The sequence below is a fragment of the Hippocampus zosterae genome, unplaced genomic scaffold (assembly GCF_025434085.1).
Source record: "Hippocampus zosterae strain Florida unplaced genomic scaffold, ASM2543408v3 HiC_scaffold_298, whole genome shotgun sequence".
Classification (NCBI taxonomy): domain Eukaryota; kingdom Metazoa; phylum Chordata; class Actinopteri; order Syngnathiformes; family Syngnathidae; genus Hippocampus; species Hippocampus zosterae.
In genome coordinates, this window is record NW_026262862.1 from 22,275 (window position 1) to 36,531 (window position 14,257).

The following is a 14,257-nucleotide window of genomic DNA, read 5'->3' on the forward strand; positions in this document are numbered from 1 at the left end:
CATGCCGAGAGACCTTGCCTGGGCACTATCTAGAGCGGCCAAGTCAAACAGAAAAGCTATCGGCAGGTCAACGAGCTGTCCCACGCACTCGCGTGGGCCATTCAACAAGACCAGTTGGCTGTTGATGTAGCCGATGGGGACAGGAAACTTAATTTGATCGGTATCTGCAGCAAAAATAGGGAAGAGTGGATGGTCACTGACATCGCCTGCCTGCTGCTGGGATGCACTTCGGTCTCCTTATACGACACATTGAAAAAGGACGGGATTCAGTATGCAGTCACCCTGACATCTCTGAAGACGGTCTTTTGTTCTGGCTCTTCCCTGCCGCTTTTTGAGGGCGTTAACCTCGAAAATATCGTTCTCTTTGACGAGCCCAGCGAGGCTGATCGTATTCGCTTCTAAGGGCAGAAAACCCGCCTGATCAGCTTCCAAGCGCTGCTCGAAAGAGGCATGGGAAAGAAAGTCGAGTTGGCGAAGACAACAGTGGACACCACTTACACCCTCTGCTTCACGAGCGGAACAACCGGGCTGCCCAAGGCAGCCAGAATGGACCACGACGGGATGCTTCACAACCTGACCGTGTGTGCCAGTTACCCCTCCGTAAACATCACTTGCGAAGACGTGCATCTTTCGTATTTGCCCCTCCCGCACTGCTTCGAAAGACTGATCATTCTCTACGTGCTCAGCCAGGGGGCTCAAACCGTGTTTTATCGAGGTGATACGCTAGCCCTGATGGACGATCTCAGGCTCGTGAAGCCGACCTTCTGGATCAGTGTCCCCAGGCTCATGAATCGGCTATACGACGGGCTGCAGAAGACACTCCTGCCCACGCCCGACGCCCCTGCGAAGGCCGCGCTAGACGCCAAGATCGCCTTCATCCAATCGACCGCTCAGTATGCCCACGCCTAACTGGACGAAAAGGTGTTTAACAAGACAAAGGCTTCCATCGGCGGACGAGTCCGCTTTATCATCACCGGCAGCGCACCCATCTCCGCGGAGGTCCTTGAATTCTTGAAGGCGACTCTGTGCTGCCCGATCATCGAGGGGTACGGCCAGACCTAGTCCTACGCTGCCTCCTTCTTAACCACGAAGTAAGACTTCACTGCTGGTCATGTTGGAGGAATCACTATGTGCAGTGAGTTCCGGCTGGAGGATGTGCCTGACCTTGACTATCTGACTACTGACAAGGACGAGTCAGGCCAGCCCCGTCCCCGAGGCGAGGTGTGCATCAGAGGGGCTGTCATCCGAGGCTACTTCAAATAGCCTGAACGCACGAAAGAGGTCCTGGACGAAGAGGGTTGGCTCCACACGGGGGACATCGGCATGATCATGCCGAACGGGTCGCTGAAGCTGATCGACCGCAAAAAGAATATCTTCAAGCTACAGCAGGGTGAATACGTTGCGCCAGAGCGTGTGGAAAATGTCTATGTGCAGCACGGCATCGCGGCTGAAGTTTTTGTGCATGGTGAATCTTTGCAGAGCTACTGCGTGGCGGTCTGTGTCATGGATGCTAATCGGATTGAAGCTCTGGGAAAGGCAGTGGGTATGGCTGACAGCCCGGGTGATGACTTGGAAGTCCGGCGGAAAGTCCTGTCTGAGCTGAACGCACACGCCCGAAAGGTCGGACTCAATGGCTACGAGCTGGCAAAGAACCTGGTGATTACCAAGGAGCCGTTCATGCTGAGAGGAATTCTGACCACCACGATGAAGATGCAGCGGCATCTAGCGAAGAAGGTCTTCGAGAAGGAACTGGCAGGGATGTACGCGGAAGGAATGATCATTTGATAATGATTTTTGTGAAGAGGCTTCGGAACATAGCGTATTACCAGGTGCTGGAGTTAAAGCCGAACGCAAGCCAGCGTGAAATCAAGCTCAACTACCTCCGGCTGGCTAAAATATATCACCCCGACGTTTACAAGGGCAAGAACAAGACCAGGTTCGCAGAGATCCAGCAGGCCTACCAGACCCTCCACCAGCCAGCCAGCCGCAGATCATACGACCTGTAACACAACCTGAACACCGAAAAGCACAACCGTTATTCCACCTAATAAAAGGAGCCAGAGCAAAGGCCCGTCCATACCGAGGATGTCTATTAATTCAAAGGCTATACGCTGGCCGACATCCAGCAGGAATATTCTAGGATGATGGCGCAGCCGATTACCACCCGGTTCGAGGAGATCAGGATGGCCGAAACCCCGATGTTTCGAGCAGCCACGGCGGAGGAGCGAGCTCGGGGGCACTTCGTTGCCGAGCAGAACAAGCCCGCTGCCTTGCACTAGCCTGACAGTTACAAAACACTGGCGAAGGACCAGCTGAACATCTTGAACGAATAGGTGCGGCAGGATCGCAGGCTATACCAGGACTATCTAAAGCGCCTGAAGAACCTGGGCAGGCGGCGGATCTTGCTGCTGGTGGGCCTGGGAGTGCTGAACTGCGGGGTGCTGGGGTTCGTGCTGCTCATCCGCGATATCAACCGAATCACTCGGCAGCAGAAGGAAGAATATTCCAGGATGCTCTAGAGCGCGCAGAAGGAACAAGAGTTCGAAGAGATAAGGAAGAGACTGGTGTATTGATTGTCAGCGACTGGCGATGATGCCGTGTTGGGGGGTGATGGCGCGCGGGTCAATTGTCATCTGCTTGTTGCCCATGAACATTGAGAAGGCAGGTGAAAGTGGTCCCTTCAGACCCGAAAACGCCTCGCCTAAGTACATTCCGTTCCGGAAGAACGACAGCGTGGCTTATCCGCGCTTGAACTCCACCAAAACGCCTACCCTGTCCCCCGAGTAGCAGACCATCCCGTAGTCCACGAACAGGTCCTGCCCGGTCCCTTCCTCAAAGGCGAACTTCTTGGCGCACATGGGCACGTAGCCCCAGTACCGAGTCAAGAAGCTCTGCGTCTTGAGATCGATTTCGGGACTGGCCACTCCCAAATAGAACCCCTCCTCCTCAGAAAACCTGTCAATCTTGACCTCCCAGTACTGGCTGCCAGTCTCAAGGCAGATCGTGCCCAGCACATTTTCGGGGTTCTCGCTGAACTCAGAAATAGCGGCAGTGAGGTTGTTGTTGGAGAGGATAATGCCTTCGGTCTTGAGATGCGGGCCCAGGGAGAAAGTCTGTTGGGCCAGCATGACCAGTCTGGCCTGATGGGGAACTTCTTCATCTCGCAGGGCGTTCCTCAAAGCCAGCTCCTGCATGAAGCCGTGGGGGTACAGCAGCCTGACGTTGTACAACTCGCAGGCGTTCTCGGAGTTGGCCTTCGCGATCACAGTGTTGACCACCTTGGTCACGGTCTCAGAAATGGGCATCGTGACTTTGATGGTGCTTCTTTTCCCGAAAAAGGTTTTGACGTACAGGTCGATAGTCTTCATCAGCATTTCTTCGGCAGCCTCGACCATAGCCCCACTTTTTTTTAGTTTCACCTTGACTAGGTTTATCACTCCTGGGGCGAGCGGCTCTTCTTCGGCCTCGACTTACTACTACTATTTGGCGCCGCCCATCATGATCATCATGAACTCGAGGTGCTAGCTGGACTCTTCTGGCAGCTCGTGGGAGTCCTGGTCCTTGTCACCCCAAACGATCTTCTTCCTGAGGCCGCAGCTGGTGAGCGTGCCGTAGCCGATGCCCCGGAGATAAACAACATCACCTTCCTGGAAGACAGTCGTAGGCATTAAATTAGAGACCAGTGATAAAGATACACTTTTTTATTGGCATGGGAGTTGTTGGCAGTGCTGTTCTGTTGGCTCTCTTCTCGGGCTTTTACTTTGTCTCGTACACTCACCTCATGGACCGCAGGAGTGCTGTGATCACCAGCTGACGAGATCATTGCGAAAGCGATCCTCACAGGATTCGATGAAAATGCCGATGGAAGGCTGACAGCCGATGAGGTCAAAGATGCGGAGGGGATGGGCGGCTGCGAGGATAAGGAGTTTTAAAAGATCACCAAGGAGTTGTGAAGTTGCTCGGCAAAAAAAAGAAAGATATTTCCTCCGCCTCGGAAAAGCTCAACGTCAAGAGTCTTAAAAGGACTTTTCCAAGTGCTTTCCTGATGCTACCACTATTTTCAAGACAAAATCCTTCAAGAAGCTGTCTACTAACGAGAAGCTCACAGCTTTCCTGACAACGTTCGACCTAAACGGAGACCGCGTAGCCACCTACTCAGAGTACATGGGGTCAGCCCTGGCACTCGGCAAGAGCATGGCGGACCTGGAAGAGCCCTTGAGGCAGCTGGACAAGAACAACGACGGCAAAGTAACCGAGTCCGAGCAGGGCAGGGGGCGCAGGAAGAAGCATTGATACAAGGATGAAATCAGGGAGCGTAGATCAGGTAGGGCAGGGCACACCGGAGGATGTTGATCTCGGGGTCCAGGTGTTTGGCCAGCCCTCCAGCACCAGCATGTTTGTCAGCAGGGCCGCGTAGTCTCCGTCCAGTGTCATCCCGAACTTCCGGCTTAGATTCAGCATTCCTCGGACTACCTCGCAGCCCTGTATCTGCTTGAGGTCCTTTGGACGCACCGTCGCGAAAAGTTCTTTTAGAGCTTTCAAATAGGCCTGCTCGTGGTCTTGGGTAGGGGGGATAAGGGGAGTGGACATCCGCCGGACATGCTGGGCGCAGGATTCAGGGCTGTCTTCTAGCAGACTCTTCAGGAAATGTATAAAGGCGTGATGTTTCTGCGGACTCAGCTGAATCACCATCCCAGCGTCCAGCACAGTAATGCGCACCTGTTGTCCAATCTCACGCAGCCCGTCCTTGATGGCCATCACATCCTGCCTCTCCGTCTCAACCAGCCCTCCCAACCACCTCCCAGACAGCATGACCCTTAGCACCCCGAATTTGGTCCAGCTGCAAATGCCCTCCCACCAGTCGCCCAGAAAAGAGTTCTGCCGTGGCTAGATGTCCACCATGATGTTGCCGGCGTGGCAGTCGGAGTGCACGAAGTTGTGCTGGATGAGCATTTCGAAGAAGCAGCAGGCCCCCAGCTTGGCGATCGCCTTGTTCAGGGGCGGTGAGACTGTCTGGTAGGTGGAGAGAGGCTGGCCGGTCAGCCAGTCCTCAATAAGCACGCTGTCAGTGGAGCGGCCATCAACCTCTGGGAAATCGATCGAGGGGTTGCGGAACACTGTCCTAAAAGCCTCAATGTTTTACTTTTCAGTGTTGAAGTACAACTGCGATCTGAGCAATTTCTCGAATTCGGCTTGATTCACGGGGATGTTGAAGAAATCGCTTAGCTTGGACAGAATGGAAACTGCTTCGAAAAGGATCGCTAGGTCTGACATCATCCGCTCTTCTAGCCCAGGGTGTTTCACTTTGACAGCCACTTCTCGTCCCTTCAGCACTGCCCTATAGACGTTCCGTATCGAGCCTGAAGCGACCGGCTGCCTCTCGAATCTATCGAACATTTCATCCGCAGGCTGCCCAAACTCCTCAGCGAGCACCCTCAGCGTTTCCTATTAAGAGTGAGGAGCAGAATGCTCTCTAAGAACCGCACACTGCTCCGCTACATCCTCACCAATAATATCTGCACGATGGCTGAGATACTGCGCAAGCTTGATCCAGAGAGGCCCTGCCCTTTGGATCGCTCTCAGCAGCATCTGGATCCATATATGTTTGAAGATTGGGACGAACGCCATCCAGCACAGAAGCAGTGAAGGTAGGAAGATCCAGGCGAGTCGCAATTTGCGGGGCAGCAGTGAGCCTGCAGGCTAGGGGTGTTGCAGAAATGGCAATGCGGCCCTGCGGATGTACAGCCTCTAAAGAGCATGCCGGTGGGCCTTGGTCCTGGCATACGAGACCGACCCAAGAGCAGTAGCTCCGACCAGCCCGGCCACCACCCACTTCTGCATGAATTAAGAATCGCATTACAATTGGCTGTTTATTTCATAAAATTAATAATGGAAGCGATAAAACTCATGACCGGGCTCGAACTGAGCACGGACCATTCCAAAATCCTTTTCTATTTTAAGACTGAAAAGTGCAGGTTCCCCTTCCCTCATGACCACCACGCCTGTCTCTTTTACCATCATATTGAGGATTTCCGGCGGCCCGTCCTGGCAGAGGATCTGGGCTGCCTCTACGAGCCCGTGCTCTGCGAGGAAATTGACTGCTAAAACCCGCTTTGCGACCGTTGCCATACCAAGTATTAACTCTGCTTTCACCCTCACCGTTACAAGCACAGAAAGTGCCAACGAAAAAATTGCAAGCGCCTGCCCTTGCTGTGTCCGGGGGTCCACGAGGGCGAGGTGATTGGGGAAGTGGCAAAATAAGAAATCAGTATGGACGAGTTCAAAACCCGACGCTGCGAGAACAAGGCGCAGCACTCCAGGCCTGCTTGCTTCAACCACCACGGTCCGAAAGACCGGCGCAGGAACCCTCAGAAATGCCTTTACCTGCCCGAGATGTGCTAGACCTAAGGGTGCGAGAACGAGGAATGCCCGAAGTGCCACAACCAGATCGAACTGCTATTCCACCCGGACCGGTACAAGACCACCTACTGTGACTGCAAGCCCTGTGAGTATGGCAAGTTCTGTGCCTTCGCACATTCTGACGCATAGCTGCGAATACGGCTTATCCATCCAGACGACCAATTGTCTCGAAAAACGTAGTGGTGTCCCTAACGCTACAATAAGCATGAGACTGCCCTCTGCGTCTACGCGCACTCGCTGCTTGATTTCCGCCGTGACCCCCGGCTGTATTTCTACCAGCCGGTGCCCTGCCCCCACTGGCAGCCCACTGGCCAGGCCAGTGGCTACCCAGCCTACTCGCAGGGCGGCTGCCCCCGACAGCTCAGATGCGCCTTCGCCCACGGCGATTTTGAAGTAGACCTACATCCAAAAATTTTGGAACAGCGTTGTGAAGACTCATGCAGCACGGATTCTACGAAGGTGTCAAAGCAGGGCAGCCAGTGCAAGAAGGAGCACGACACCCGGCTGTATTTCATCCAGCAGCTCAGACGGGTCGGCAAAGAGGCCCTGCTCGAAAAGCTGCCCGCTTCTTTTTCATTCCACCTGGCGCTCGCCAACCCCACCGAAACAATCAAGCCGCTCTGCAGCATGGCCTAGGCTCAAGAACTGGTAGAACAGATCCAGCTCATCAAGAAGGAGATCGACGAGCGGGAGGACTACTAAGCCCTCTTCCCCTACAACTACCGGCCCCAAAAGATCTGATTTTCCAATTTCACTTGATCCGCTTGACTTTGAACGGCCGCTGGGTCTAGGGCCGGAAGCTCAGCATGTAGTCGAACTCGTCATGCCCCTCTTTAAAAGAAGGCTACCATTCGATCCGCACCTAGATGTTGAACACGCCCCAGCCTGACCTTTTTAGTTATAGGCTCGGCCCCAGCACGATCACGTTGTCGCGGAAGGTGGGGTGCAGTTTGACGACTGCCTTCTTGATGAACCTGTTGAGGTCCACTGCCGGGTCTGCGGCCCTTATAAAGAGCTTCCAGTCCATATAGTCAGTGCCCGGGCGTGGTGCGGCGGTGTTGCCGATGATGATTCTCAGAGAATTGTAGGTCAAACTCTCCACTCGCTTTTTGTACTCCTTGGGGTACTTTTATTGGATGGCGGTCTCGCGCGCAGGGTCTGGTTGCAGCCCTGCTGGAACGTCCCGTCTGCAGAACGGACAGCGCGGCCTTTCAGACTCGAGAAGCTAGTCGTAGCAAAGCCGGCACAGCTGGTGCTTGCAAGGAAAGTCGGCAATCCTGAAAAGCAGTTGGAAGCAGACCTCACAATTCTGGGCCTACATAATTCTTTAATTTTCCCTCCCCAAATTCCAATTTAAATAGCAATCACAAGGAGATGTTGATGCCCGCCTTCTTAAGCCGCTCGATCTTGGCCTTCGCCACCCGCAGGTTGATCTTGTTCAGACTCAGAGTGATCACCCGGCCCTCGAGGCCCGAGTCTTGAAGCAGGTCCAGCACCTTGTCGGTCATCTGGTTCTGGCTCAGATTCAGGGACTGGATGCTGCTTGACTGTAGCATACCGATCAGGCTTGGCATTATCTAGTCGGTCAGCTTGTTCCGGATCAGCTTGAGGGTCCTTATTTTCGAGTTGCCTTTCAGCAGGTCGATCAGCCCTGAGACCGTGGTCTCACCCAGCTCTGCGTTGGTGAAGTCCGCCAGTTCCGACCTCCCCGCCCGTATATCTTCCAACACCCCCTCATACTTTTCAGGCACCTTAAGAGCCTTCTTCTTGCGGGCAGGGGCCACAAACGAACCTTCACAGCTATTGTCCTTCTCCCTCGGAGATATCTTGATGGGCCTCTATTTCCCTGGCAGGAACTTACCTCAGCTTGAGGTCCATCTTTATCTCGTCTCTGTTCTAAATTGGATCGGACAGCAGCAGGAAGTCTTACTCGGGGGGTGGGTAGGTGGTGGGCTGCTCGGGCTTGAAGGATCGGGAGGAGTTGTTGCCGGGCTCCAGCAGTAGTTCCTTTTTGGGCTATAGTGCCTTGAACTCCTTGCCTTTGCGCTTAGGAGGCGGCTTGCTGTCCTGCTTGTGGATGTGGCAAAAGTCACTGACCATGGGCTCAAACTCCTCTCTGAACTCAACCAGGGTTTCGGACGCGTCCTTCTCTACGGTCGAGAGGATGTCCTAGTGGCATCGCTCTAACTCCATGATGATCTGTGCACCCTGCTTGAGCAGGTCGGTCTCCCTACCCTCAACGATGTACTTGATCAGCTCCTCGACGTCCTGGGTCTAGGTGACCGAATGAGCCATGTCCATGGAGCGGGTTTTCCAGGCGAGCGCCTTCTCTGTGATTCATCGACCACCTTAAGACGCTCCTTAGCCAGTTCCTCGCTAATGTTGAACATAATCTCCAGCTTTTCGCATGTCTTTTTTTACTCCTTCCTAAGGGCGTCGATGACCTTCGAGAACTTGGATTTGATAGTGCTGGTCAGTTTTTCCTTCTTGGAAGTGAAGATCTTCGAGATGTCGGAGAACAGCTTGGCCCCGAATTTTCTGCTCTGGCATTCCTGGTGAATACGCTACCGTGATCTCGTTGGCCACCATCAGCGCCTGCTCGGCCTTGAGGCTGACCTCGTGAACCACGTCCTTAATCTTCATCACGTCGTGGCCCTTGTGCTCCCCGAACAGCGCGCAGTCCGAACAGATCTTCTTGTGGTGGTCGATACAGAGGTTCTTCATCTTCTCGTTGTGCACGGGGCAGATGTCGTCGGTCGAGTGCTGGGTGCTCTTGCTCTTGTCGAAACCCTGGAGTGCGCTCATCAGGTCGCCGCTGTCATCGTCGATGTCGTTCTTTAGGATTTTTGACTCCTCAAGCGAGAAGGCCACGCTGTCCTTGGCGAGTTCAAGCAGGCCTCGGTTCACAGGAAACTGGCTGAGCTCTTCAGGTTCAGTGACCTCCATGCGCATCCCGTCCTCCTCGCAGATGAGCACAGCGACGTCGTCGACCTGGCATATAAGCGCGCGGAGGCAAGCCTCACAAAGGCTGTGGCCACACATCGGGAGCAGCCTTGGGGGCCTGCCTTCAGAGTAGCAGGCTTTGCAGTGCTTGCACTTCAGCTCCTCCATTCAAATAATGAAATCGGTGGTTAGCAGGCATCAGGGTTTGCCCTGCCTCTGCATCTTGCTGTTGACTAGCTTCGCGCCTTGCCCCTTGTCCCCGAACAGCTGGATGTGCCGGTCCACTGGTCACCACTCTACGCTTCGTAGGGGCCTCTTTCTTCAGGGAGACTGCCCTTAGCCTCTTGCTGATCTCTTCAACCCCATCCTTCTTGGATTCCTCCGGGCTTATTGAGAAAAGCCAGTCTTTGACCTAATGCAAGAAGAACTGTTGCGGACCGAGCACCGAGCCAGGCCTGCAGACTCGGATATAGCCGATGAAGGCTGCGGGGTCAAACTTGTAGTGCTTCATGGCGTAGCAGCCGATCAGGGTGCCAGTGCGGCCCAGCCCTGCCTTGCAGTGGACTGCCACTGCCCCCGGGCAATCCTCCACAGCCTTAAGGAACCGCTTGATAATCTCACGGGAAGGGCAGGTGCCGTCCTGGAAGTACAGGTCAAGGTGCTGGATCCCTGCCTCCACGAACTTCTGGGCGTTGTAGGTTTGGGTGTTAAGGCGGATAACCAGACTAACCCCCATCTTCTTGAAGATGGGCACGTAGTCCTTGACAGTGGTGAGCTTGTTCTGGTAAGGAGGGCACTCCGTCCTGGTCGACCGGTTTGTCGCTGGGCGAGGAGAAGGCCAGCAACTTGCCCGGTATGATCCAGTTCAGGTCCCCGTTCTCAAGCCGTTCGTAGAACTAATATTCCCGGAGGTTGAACCGGTCCAAGGAAAACCAGCCTAGTTGGATGGCCCACTCAAGTCCTAACACGCAGTCCGTGATCGTGCACTCGTAGGCGCAGGGGCCCTTGAGCGCATCCCGAAACGGCACAAATTTGGGCTCAATTTTATCGAAGATTTTTGTGGCCTCGGATCCAGAAATTTTCAGGCAGAGCAGCTGGAAGCAGGCAACCAGGAAGGCCGAATTGGCCCGCTTGGCGGGGTCGGTGCTGGTGAAGTGGTAGACGGGCAGCTTTCGATCCCGCTTGGCCAGCATGGTCTGAACCTCCTTGCAGTACTTATACACGCAGGCCAGGGACAAAGGACCAAAATCCTCACTATAAGGTGAGTAGACCAAACTGTCATCAGTGGAGAACTGGACGCAAGGCTTTTCGGGGGCCTGGAATCCGACAGCCAATAGAAGCGGTCTGGTCAACAATCCACTTTTTATCACTTCCGCGCATTTATTGCTGGCCTGCATCCAGTTAGTCGGATATTATTAATGCAACAAGTCAGCCCCGCCCTGAGGCGCTCACCTTCCCTGCCTCCCACCGCAGCAGCTCGCTATCCTTCAGCCGCAGGGCTCGTGCCCCAAGACGCTCCACCACCCCCCCGAAGCTTACGTTCCGGAGTTCCCGCAGCAGCTCGAGCACGGCCTTGCTATCCCTGAAGTACTCCTTCAGAGAGCGTACATTCTGCAGGCTGACTTCATCCGCGAACTGGAAGGAGGACTCCCGGTTCACGAATTCACTCACCCAGAACCAATTTAGCCTCACCCTCCGCCCCAGCTCTTTTATCTATTCCAGGGAGGCCGGGATATCTGCTGACTGCAGGTAGCCCTGCCAGGCCTACACTGAAGGGCTTGGCCACGGTCGTGCCTCGAACCCGGCGTTGAGCAGCTCTGCCTCGTGCCACTCCTCAATGCCCCGTTCGCTGGCCAGTACGATACTGACCTGGTTTTCCCTGGCCAGGCTAACCAGCACCCTGCAGAGCAAGCAGCTTCCGACCGAGGCCCTCTGAAAATCGTCGAGGATGATCACCACCTCCCTGGACTCAGATATTTTGCGAATTAGCTGGATAAAAGCTCGGATGGATTTGGACTTGAGGACTAGCCGCAGAGTCCAGCTTTCTGCCACTGGGAAGGCCAGCTTGCGATAGAAAACCAGCCGGCCTTATCTTGCCAGCCGGTCGGCCAGCGCCGCCAAGGCATACGTCGCTCCGCTGGTCACGCCCTTACTCGTACTTGCTGGTCCTGTACATGACCCTAAAGCTGGGTTAGGTCAGTCCCTCCGCCATGAATTCCTGGGAGAGGTCGTACTCAGGCAGGCCGAACTTCAGGGTGCGCACTGCGTTGCCCTCGAAGATGCGGGCCTGCGATGGGCTTTGTTTGATCCTGATGACCTCGAACTAACGGGCTTCGTTGAGAAGAATGGGGACTAGTAGCAGGGCCAGGAAGGCCAGGAGGAACAGGGACTTTCGAGGGGCGGGCATGCGAGAGGCATGGACCGCGAAGGCCCCTCCTGCGATCGCAGCGGAGAGGCAGAGCAGCACCAGCAAGTGCATCTTAAATTATGCAGAAATAAGGCAGCTTCTTATTTATCGAGGCCTGCTCCAACTGCGAGGCCCACTTCTTTAAGGCCAGGCACCCCCCTGCAGAGCACATGGGCCATGCAAAGGCCCTCGCGCAGGCACTCACTGGCCACTTCCCCTAGCTCGCCATCCTCGTCAACCAGCCTCCTGAAGACCTGGTGTTCATCAGCCCCGGCATGTTCTACGACCAGCAGCGCAAGAAGATGGTACGGTTTCCAAGGATCGGGGCCTTTGAAGTCAGGTACAACGACATAATCCTGTTCTCTAAGCTGGCCATGGACCGGTTTCCCAAATAATAGGAGATCGTCTACGTGCTGGCCAAGAAGCTAGGGCTGCCCACCAAGCACCGTCCTTTCAGACACTTGGTCCACAAAAGACCCTCGCCGTAATTCCGCCTGCCTTTGAATAAAACCCTAAAGCTGAACGAATCCAGGAAGACTCTGAAAAGGCTGGTGCAGCAAAACAGTCCTAAGCACGAGCCAGTCATCCGCCGGTCGCAGCACCACTCACTGGGCAAGGAAGAGGAGCAGTCACACTGCTTCATCATGTTCGACTGCCAGGCGGAGTTCGAACTGGAGGAGGCCAGCTTTATCAAGGAGCTATCGATCATGGTCAAGAGTCGCTGTGTCGACCGCAGTGAGAGCTGTCCCTTTGAAACCAGCATGAAGTGGGGGAAGAAAATGGTCATCGAAACTGGGGAGACGCCCATGAGAGTCAAGATCCTGTTCAAGGAGAAGGGCAAAGTCAAGCCCAGGTTCAGAGCTGTGGTGGGTACCGACCAGTTCCTGCGGGATGTGTGGCTGAAGGTGCCACTATACTGCCGGACACACATCGCTGGCACCTTCTCGCTGAGGGTGGTCGAGGAGCAGAACTTGCGGGGCTCGGGGATCGAGTACCTTCCGGGTAAGGTAGAGTATAGCGGGCTGAAGCTGCTTCTAGCGAAAAAGGTCTGTCACGAGAATCTGTTCGTCAGGATCAGTCTGGGTCACTACACCACTGAGAGTGAGGCGGCGCCGGTGCGGGGGATGGAGTGCCAGTGGGACAGTCTGCTCAGCATTGTCACGGACTGCCGCCGCGTCGAATTCGTCAAAGTAGACCTATACGCAGAAAGCCAAAAGGGCAGGATCGAAAAGCTATCAAGCGCACGTCTGGCAAAACACGAGCAAGGTCCACGCAAGGTCTACTTCCTAGACCTGTTCAGCCGGGAGCTAGGCTGCCTCTAACTACACGTGTCCATCCATGCAAACTGACTGGATAATTAATAATGAATTACCCGAAGAAGAGCACACCCAACACGCCTGAGTTTGTTTGCAAGTTTGATGCGGGGTGCAGGGAGCCTACCTGTGTCCGGCAGCATCCTTCGAGGGGGGGTTATCAGCCTAAGCCTTACCAAGGGGGGTATGGGTCTGGCCCTGGGAAGAAGACGAGCAAGGGCTTTGAGCACCCCGCCGCGGGCAGGGCCGGGGCAGGGCGGCCCGGGCCCCGGGTTCAAGCCCGAGTCCTTCGGGAAGGAGGACGGGCGGGACCTGACCGGGCAACTGTGCAGACAGTGGCAACGCAACTCTTGCAACAGAGTATCCTGCAAGTACGGACGTAATCAAGTCGCAAACACAGTTACAGCGCGAAGGACAACGTCTTCCTCCTGGCCAAGGTGGACGAGTACCCGGTCTCCTCCCGAGACGTGATGACAGTCCTCGAGAGCCAGGGCAAGGTCTTCAACATGCTGTTCGCCAGCAGGGAGCAGCCCGAGCTGATGCTGGTGCCGTTCAACGGGGAGGCAGGGTGCTACGACAAGCCGCTGCTGCAGCAGCCGATCAAGGACTCGATCACCAAGGCCGTGCAGGTGGGGCAGTTCTTCATCTACTCGTGCGAAAACGCGCATAAGTCCAGGGCTGACCAGAAACTACGACATCAAGGTGATCAACCTGGAGACCATGGCCGAGACCATCGCCATCCCCAACGCCCACGAAAAATCAATCACCGGGCTGCACCTGAAGCTCGACCCGAGCAACCCTGCCAACACCATCCTCTTCTCCACCTCGCTCGACGAAAAGTTCAAGCCTTGGAAGCTGGTCGAGGGCAAGACCGAAATGGCTCTCTACGACGACCTCTACAAGTACATCTGCGGACAGCTCAAGCCCACCAGCCTCTTCTTCCTGAAGGCGGTGGCGATGGCCGGCCACGAGCTGCTGTTCCTGGGCGGCAACCATGGCCGCCTGCTCCAGTGGGACACCACGGCTGAGTACCTGTTCTGCGAGTACACGATGCAGCTGGCCCCCCGGCACAACCACCAGCCCACCAAGATCTACGACTTGGTGCAGTTCCGGTTGACGGTGGGTGCCGAGACGATGGATCTGCTGGCGGTCAACAGCTGGGACCTGCACTCCA

The 14,257-nt window shown here is 55.3% G+C and overlaps 2 protein-coding genes across 2 annotated transcripts; one reads left to right on the plus strand and one right to left on the minus strand.

Annotated features, from left to right (window-relative positions):
* Positions 1-450: 450 nt before the first annotated feature.
* LOC127594886 (long-chain-fatty-acid--CoA ligase 5-like) lies at positions 451-1,785 on the plus strand. Its single transcript, XM_052056640.1, is given in 1 exon segment — positions 451-1,785. A coding segment is annotated over 1 exon segment (1,335 nt).
* A 7,990-nt stretch (positions 1,786-9,775) lies between these two features.
* On the minus strand, positions 9,776-11,539 carry LOC127594887 (dual specificity protein phosphatase CDC14A-like). Its single transcript, XM_052056641.1, is given in 5 exon segments — positions 9,776-10,144; positions 10,176-10,679; positions 10,816-10,998; positions 11,158-11,326; positions 11,517-11,539. Coding segments are annotated over 5 exon segments (1,248 nt in total).
* Positions 11,540-14,257: the final 2,718 nt, after the last annotated feature.